The sequence below is a fragment of the Mustelus asterias genome, chromosome 30, assembly GCF_964213995.1.
Source record: "Mustelus asterias chromosome 30, sMusAst1.hap1.1, whole genome shotgun sequence".
Classification (NCBI taxonomy): Eukaryota; Metazoa; Chordata; class Chondrichthyes; order Carcharhiniformes; family Triakidae; genus Mustelus; species Mustelus asterias.
The window spans coordinates 15,181,153-15,188,961 of record NC_135830.1 but is presented as its reverse complement, the minus strand read 5'-3'; the positions used below and the strand labels follow the sequence as shown (position 1 = coordinate 15,188,961).

The 7,809-nt window shown below is 45.0% G+C and overlaps 1 protein-coding gene across 1 annotated transcript; it reads right to left on the bottom strand.

The window, feature by feature from the left end:
• Positions 1–213: 213 nt before the first annotated feature.
• On the bottom strand, positions 214–3,554 carry LOC144480756 (uncharacterized). Its single transcript, XM_078200333.1, has 2 exons — positions 3,457–3,554; positions 214–2,169 (listed from the first exon to the last, which is right to left on the bottom strand). Exon 2 carries the CDS (start codon positions 1,814–1,816, stop codon positions 890–892), a length of 927 nt encoding a protein of 308 aa, XP_078056459.1. The 5' UTR covers positions 1,817–2,169; positions 3,457–3,554; the 3' UTR covers positions 214–889.
• Positions 3,555–7,809: the final 4,255 nt, after the last annotated feature.

Sequence of the window (7,809 nt, the reverse complement as noted above, 5' to 3'; positions counted from 1 at the left end):
TTGGTAAAAGTTATGCTATTTTTTCTAATTATATTTTAACTGTGTTCTTAAATTAACTTTGTTTGATAAAAGCTTCCTAGTGGGTCACTTGAATCGTACCTGGAGTGAAACACCTTACACTCACTCGAGTGCAAATCTTCTGGCGAGGCTGATTTTCTAAAACACCTTGGATTTCTGACCTGGATCATAACACATTTCACCCACATTCAAGGTGAGTTATTCAAATTCCTTTATTGTCCAGGACAATATGTTTGCAATATTTTCAAAACAGAAATTCGACCTCCACAGTTAATTTCAGGTATTAACGTATTCTGTTAGTTTGTTCTTTATTGTCGATGTCAGGCTGGGGTTGTTCCCCTTGGAGCAAAGGAGGTTGAGGGGAGATTTGATAGAGGTAGACAAGATTCTTACAGGTTTAGATAAGGTGGACAAAGAAAAGCTGTTCCCATTCGCTGATGGGACAAGGACGAGGGGGACATTGATTGAAGATTTTGGGTCAGATATGCAGGGAGAGATGTGAGGGAGAATATTTTGATGCAGCGAATGGTAATGACCTGGAACTCGCTGCCTACGAGGGTGAGGGAAGTGGAGACAATAAACAATTACAAAGGAAATTGGATGGGGCATTTGGGGGATTTCAAAAATAAATGCTGACGAAATATCTCTGAATTTCCTAACACCGTCTTACTCTGTGATCCTTGTGAAATCTGAAACCAGGGATTCGCAACAAGACTCGAAGAGCATCAGCCCACTGGAGGCAAAGTCATGAGACCGGCCAGTCCAGCAGAAAGAAACCCTCCGACCCTCCCCATTGGCCAAGAATGAACAAAATGCAGTCCTGGATGTAATTGAGAGCAGAAACAATAACAGCAGAATCTAATCCCCATATTCACTTGTGAACTTGTTGGTGTGTCAGCAGGGTGGATGAATCACAGAACTCCTTCCCACACTGAGAGCAGGTGAATGGTCTCTCCTCGGTGTGAACTCGCTGGTGTGATTGCAGGGTGGATAACCGAGTGAATCCCTTCCCACACACGGGGCAGGTGAACGACCTCTCTTGAGAGTGAACTCGCTGGTGTCTCCGCAGATTAGATAACTGAGTGAATCCCTTTCCACACTGAGAGCAGGTGAATGGCCTCTCCCCAGTGTGAACTCGCTGGTGTGACTGCAGGGTGGATAACCGAGTGAATCCCTTCCCACACACGGCGCAGGTAAATGGCCTCTCCCCGGTGTGAACTTGCTGGTGTGTCTGCAGGTTTGATAAATGAATGAATCCCTTCCCACACTGAAAGCAGCTGTATGGCCTCTCCCCAGTGTGATCTCGCTGGTGTGTCTGCAGGTTGGATAACTGGGTGAATCCCTTCCCACACTGAGAGCAGGTGAACGGTCTCTCCCCAGTGTGAACTCGCTGGTGTGCCCGCAGTTGAGATAACTGAGTGAATCTTTTCCCACATGCAGAGCAGCTGAATGGCCTCTCTCCTGTGTGAACACGCTGGTGTCTCTGTAGGTTGGATGACTCAGTGAATCCCTTCCCACACTGAGAGCAGGTGAATGGCCTCTCCCCAGTGTGAACTCGCTGGTGTGTCCGCAGGCTTGATATCTGAGTAAATCCCTTCCCACACTGACAGCAGGTGAATGCACTCTCACCAGTGTGAACTTGCTGGTGTCTCTGCAGAGTGGATGAATCAGTGAATCCCTTCCCACACACCCAGCAGGTGAACGGCCTCTCCCCAGTGTGGCTGCGCCGATGAGCTTCCAGTAGAGAGGGCGCTTTGTATCTCTTCCCACAGTCCTCACATTTCCACGGTTTTTCCATATTGTCGGTCTCCTTGTATCATTGCAGGTCAATCATTTGAAGCCTTGTCCACACAGAGAACACGTGTACAGTCTCTCCTTGCTGTGAATGCTGCAATGTATTTTCAGGCTGTGTAACTGGTTAAAGCTCTTTCCACTGTCAGTGCACTGGAACACTCTCACTCAGGTGTGTGTTTGTGTCCCGGTGTTTTTCCAGTCACACTGTTGCTTAAAATCTTGCAGTGGACAGACCGGTCAAACATTTCTCCTTCCCATTCAGAGGCTGAGGATATTTAGTATCCAAGGAATCGAGTGACTCTGTCAGATCGAGATGTGATAGTTGAGATTTATCAGTGTGATTCCTCTTCTAATATCCTGTAAAAACAATTTACAAAATTCATCACAGTCAGTACAGGATAGAAATTCAGAACAGACAATTCTAGTTTCCATGGAACATTCTTTCCTCTCTCATTCCCCAAAAGCTGTGAATCTCCATCCCACACACTCTCCCTCCATTCTCACTCTGCTGTATCTAATATTCACCCTCCCAATTCTCCTGAAGATGCTGATTGAGGCTGATTGACAGATCCATGCTCACGGTTTCCTGTCCTGGACACAGAGAGCTGAAAGTCTCCATGCAGGCTGCCAGTCCAAAAGAAATATGGCTACATTCTCGATAAAAATGTTTTAAATGGATTGTTTCAGTTAGTGAAGATACAGGGGGGTTGTGACTGATGATGATATTGAACTTGCTGCCAACGTGGGTGATCAATAGAGTTTTACAGCATGGAAAGAGGCCCTTCGGCCCATCGTGTTTGTGCCGGCCATCAAGCACCGTTCTATTCTAATCCCATTTTCCACACTTGATGTGTAACCTTCCATACTATGGCATTGCAAGAGCTTATCTAAATTCTTCTTAAATGTGATGATGATTCCCACCTCTACCACCCTTTCAGGCAGTGAGTTCCAGATTCCCACCACCGTCTGAGTGAAAAAGCTTTCCCTCACATCTCCTATAAACCTACTGCCCCTGAACTTAAATCCAGGCCCCTGGTTATTGACCTCTCTACTAAAGAGAAAAGTTCCTTCCTGTCCCCCCTATCTGTGCCCCTCAGAATTTTATACACCTCAATGTTAGGCTGGATAACTTGTTCTCCTTGGAGCAAAGTAGATTGATAGAGGTGTACAAGGGTACATGGAGGTGTCAAAGTTTACATGCTCTGTTTACACGTGTACAAGCTCTGACTATGGGTCATCCAGTCTCGAAACGTTGGTTCTATTCTCTCTCCACAGATGCTGTCAGATCTGCTGAGATTTTCCAGCATTTACTGTTTTACTTTCCCTTTCTTTTTCCTTCTCTGTCACCGCTCTGCCTCATCAATAAGACATTGGGACTCAGAGGGTTGATGCAGTTTGATGGACAAGTTGTCTCCATTCTGAACACTGGGGAACAAGCTCCTCCCACTGATTGACAACATTGCCCTCTACAAACATGGCGGCCACACGTGCGCACTGCTGCATATTGCCCCCAATAAAGATGGCGAACGTTAACCCGAAACGAACATGAGGAGCTGCAGCCCCGCTCGGTGCAAACTGGGTCCGGGAAGCTCTCTTCCGCATTTTGCGACTCTCACAACATGCTTACGCAGCGTTTCCACCCACCTGGACGATCCATTGCTCTCTCCGTACCGCCAATCACCTCGAACAGATTTCCGAGCCCAAAATAACCGTTTTCCATCGCCTTTACTCACACTGCGCATGCTCGAGTCAAAGTTGGCCCCGCCCCTCGTTTGCTCCTAATGGTTGGAGGACCAACCGCTCCTGATCGGGCCTCCAGCTCTGCCCCCTCTTCCCATTGGTCCACGCTGCCGTCAATCAGCCGGGCATTGTGACGGTGACTTGCTGCTTGTCCAATAATCACAGTGACAGAGTCTCAGTGTAACAATGACACACACAGGCTCCAATACAATCAGAGTGGGGATGGAGCACAGAGACAACACAGCAAAGCACTGACTTACTCTGAGTGTAACAAATACAATGCTTGTTCAAATAATAAGAGTCACGTTGCAGTATGTTAGTGAACACAGCATTTGATCCAATGTAATGGTAATACAGTCAGTATCTCGTGCACCATAACCAAAGTTTAAGTTTCATTTGATAGTGTGAGTGAGTCGTGGTCCATTGATATAATGTATTTAGATTCCGGTGTGTGTTACTCTGCCACTGTCAGTATCAGACAATAACCTGTCTGTTATTCCAATTCTGCTGTATTTTACAACTGCAGCTCCTGGGGCTGATTGGAGTCTGGTATAATAATCACAAAGGTCGGTTTCAGTGTCTCTGAGGTCATTTTAACTGCAGGTAATCTGACATTAAGGGAGACAAGAGGCCCAACAAACATTTGATTATAATAGGAGGACAAAGTGTAAGGGAACAATGATATTTTACGGTGTCTGTGTTATGGTGAGTGTCACTGGGAGGTGAGTGATAAAATACAAGTGGAAACATCATGACAGAGACACATGTGACTGACTCGGCCTGACTGAGAGCTGTTATACTCGAGGCGAGAATAATGAGGATATGGGGAACTCCAGGGATTCCTGATATCTGAGGGGAATCTGTTAGAGGAACTGAAAATAATCAGTTCCTTCTCATGGTTATCTCCAGTTCGCAAGTTACAGAGACACACAGGAAAGAGATCTGACAGCTCATCAAACCCAATGTTTAAATCTTCTGTTTGAGACACATTATGACCGAAAAGATCAAATATTAAAACCTTCGGAGAGAAACATTCAGAATGTCACAAAGATGAGTGAACTGTCCAATTAATCCCATTCACCATAACTCTGCCAATTTACCTTCTGCAAGTATTTATCCAATTCCCTTTGAAAGGTACTACTAAACCTGCTTCGAGCACCTGTCAGTTTGTGCATTCCAGATCATATCAAGTTATTGTGTAAAACATTCTCCTTATCACCCCCTCCAGTTCTGTTGTCAATTAAGTTAAATCTCTGTGTCCTCTGCTTACAGACCCTCCTGCACCGGGGAAATAGATTCTCTCCATCGACAAACCCTCGTGCTCCTGGGAGATAATTTCTCTCCATTGACACTATCATAAATCATTTGTCATTTTAAACACCTCTCCCCATTACATTCCCTGATCTAAGGTGGATAACCCATGTTTTTCCTGCCCTGAAGAATTATATGGACTCAAAATGTTAACTGTTTCTCTCTGAACAGATGCCGCCGGATCTGCCGGGTTTTTCTGCTTCTCTCCCTGTTTTTCCTTCGAAAATCAATCAGAAACTCTTCATGATTTTGAACAGCTCGATTAAATAGGAACACACAAAGCCTGAGAGAGATACAGAGGAAGGGAGAGACAGAAAGACAGAGAAAAATTGAGAAAGATTTAAAAAGCAGAAAGATGAGGAAGGTCAAAGATAAAAGCTGAGAATCAGAGGAAACAAGCAATACAGAGAGAATGCTCTGTATGTAAGGGAGCAGGCTATCAGTTCCCAGCTATGGGAAGCAGAGGGAACTCAGTAACTGATCCACAGACACAGCTGGTTATATCTGAGAATGGAAACTCTGAATAGAAATAACAGGCTCATTTGTAAATGTCACCACAATGTGACCTGTGAGACTCTGCCCTGACTCTGTGGACAGATATCGGCCGCATTGACAGATGTTCTCACCAGATTGTGGTCCCTGGATTTATTTTCTGCTCAGAAGTGAGATGTGAGGTTTGGAACCGGCAGCAGAGAAACAGGAAGTTGTGATACCTGAGAATGAAACAGCCGGCGTCAGTTTGATGTTATCACCATGAACAGTCTTCCTGCCTGTGAGGGTGAACTCACTCTGACAGCATCAAGAACAACCACACAGATTGCTGCCAGTCTCAGCAGTATATTCATCTCCATTCCCATTTTAAACAATAAAGGAGATTATTTGGACTTTTAACACATTCACTGAATTGGGAGATGGACTGAGGGTCATCACTGGGAGAAATGAGGAGGAATTAGAGAACAAATGAGTTTTCCCAAAGAGGGTTATTAGAAAAGAGGAGATTTAAAGTGAGTCAGGGCCTGTCAGAGGAAGTGGGAGAGAGAAACAGAGAGGATTGAATCTCCATCAATTAGATGTTTTCTCAGACAGCGAAGAGAGATGAAGTGTGTTTGTGCTTTTTCAGAGAGAGGTAATGAGAGAGAGAAAACAATGAATAAGTTTAAGCAGATCTGAAATAGGAAGGTTAAACGAGTGAGTGTTTGAAAGAAAGATAGAGAGACATTAAGTGATGAAGACAGTTTCTGAGAGGAGAGAGGTGAAGTGAATGTGAGAGAGGAGCGAGGTTAGAGTGTAAGAGAGGTGGAAGGTAAGGTAAGTGTGAGTGAATGCCTGGAGAGAAAGAGAGATGTTCAGTGAGTGTGAGAGAGATGAGAGATGTTAAGTGATTGAGTTTCTGAGGGAGAGGAGATGCTAAGTGAGTGAATGTCTGAAAGAGAGGAGAGCAGGTTCACACCCAGGGGTCACTGAGAATGATCAAAATAAGATCACCCAAAAAACTACCAACAGGAAACTTCAGCTGAACACATCACTCATTCTTAAATGGTCAGTCAGGGCTCTGTTGCTGCTCAGCTTCTCTCTGTTCTGTTTCTAATGGTTAAAGGCTGATAGGAGCGAGGTTTATTTAAAAGGATAGTGTATGGGAAGCACACAACAAAACTGAGAATTTTTGGATCCACACTGCAGCTCCTTCTCTATCTGGGAATCAAATTGTTGTCTAATTGTCCCAGCAGTTAACAGGCTCCTTTGAACGTCTCCAGCTGCTACTTTGATGCAGACTTCAACCAATTTATTTTAAGCCAGTTTCTGTTCAATAAACCAGGACTGACACACACACACATTAAAATGTTTTAGACTTTTTTGCATTTTTAGTCTGGAAACCTAAACCTGCCGTTTCACTCTCAGTCAGGAATAGATCCCAGTTTTACACCAATCTTTGACAGCACGTTTCCAGCATTCACCATTGTTCTTCCTAACTCTAAACACAGTTGTAAAAGAGCTTCTGTTCCGTGTCTCGGAGCTCGGAACCATGGAAAAGAACGACTGGGACACATTTCTTACACACCTCAGGATTCACCCACACGGGGACTTTGCTGTCAGTGAAAAGTGACGAAAAAGACCAAAGTGCTGTTTGTCCCTCTCAGCGTGACCCTGAAGGACTGGGTCAAGAATGAAGTTCTGTTCCTACTGTGTGATCCTCCCTCAGATTGCCCTTTCTGAGCTCCAGCCTGGTGACGTTAAACACTCAAATGAAAAAGACAAAAATCTACAACAATGATTCAATCAAATGTCTATTTCACATTTATTCAGAATATCAAACCTCAACAGAAGAAAAAAGTCAGAGTGAAGATGATTCAGACCTGGATATGATTAACAGCATCGATAAGTGTAGAATCCAAACCTTGCAGTCCCTTGTGAACTCGCCGGTGTGTTAGCAGGTGGGATGACTGAACAAATCCCTTTCCACAGACATTACAGGTGAACGGCCTCTCCCCAGTGTGAACTCGCTGGTGTTTCAGAAGATAAGAGAAATGAGAAAATCCCTTCCCACAGACAGAGCAGGTAAATGGCCTCTCCCCACTGTGAACTCTCTGATGTGTCAGCAGGTTGGATGACTGACTGAATCCCTTCCCACACATGGAGCAGGTGAACGGCCTCTCCCCAGTGTGAACTCGCTGGTGATTCAATAGGTTGGATGAACGAGTGAATCCCTTCCCACATACGGAGCAAGTGAATGGCCTCTCCTCACTGTGAACCTGCTGCTGTGTCAGAAGGTTGTATGAACGGGTGAATCCCTTCCCACATTCAGAGCAGGTGAACGGTCGATCCCCTGTGTGGAGTTGCTGGTGTATCAGAAGGTTGGATGAATTAATGAATCCCATCCCACAGTCTGAGCAGGTGAAGGGCCTCTCCCTAGTGTGAATTCTCTGGTGGTTCAATAGGGCAGATGGA

Bases quoted from the DNA above. Each gene is read 5' to 3' on its own strand.
- LOC144480756 (XM_078200333.1), bottom strand. From the start codon at position 1,816: ATGGAAAAACCGTGGAAATGTGAGGACTGTGGGAAGAGATACAAAGCG.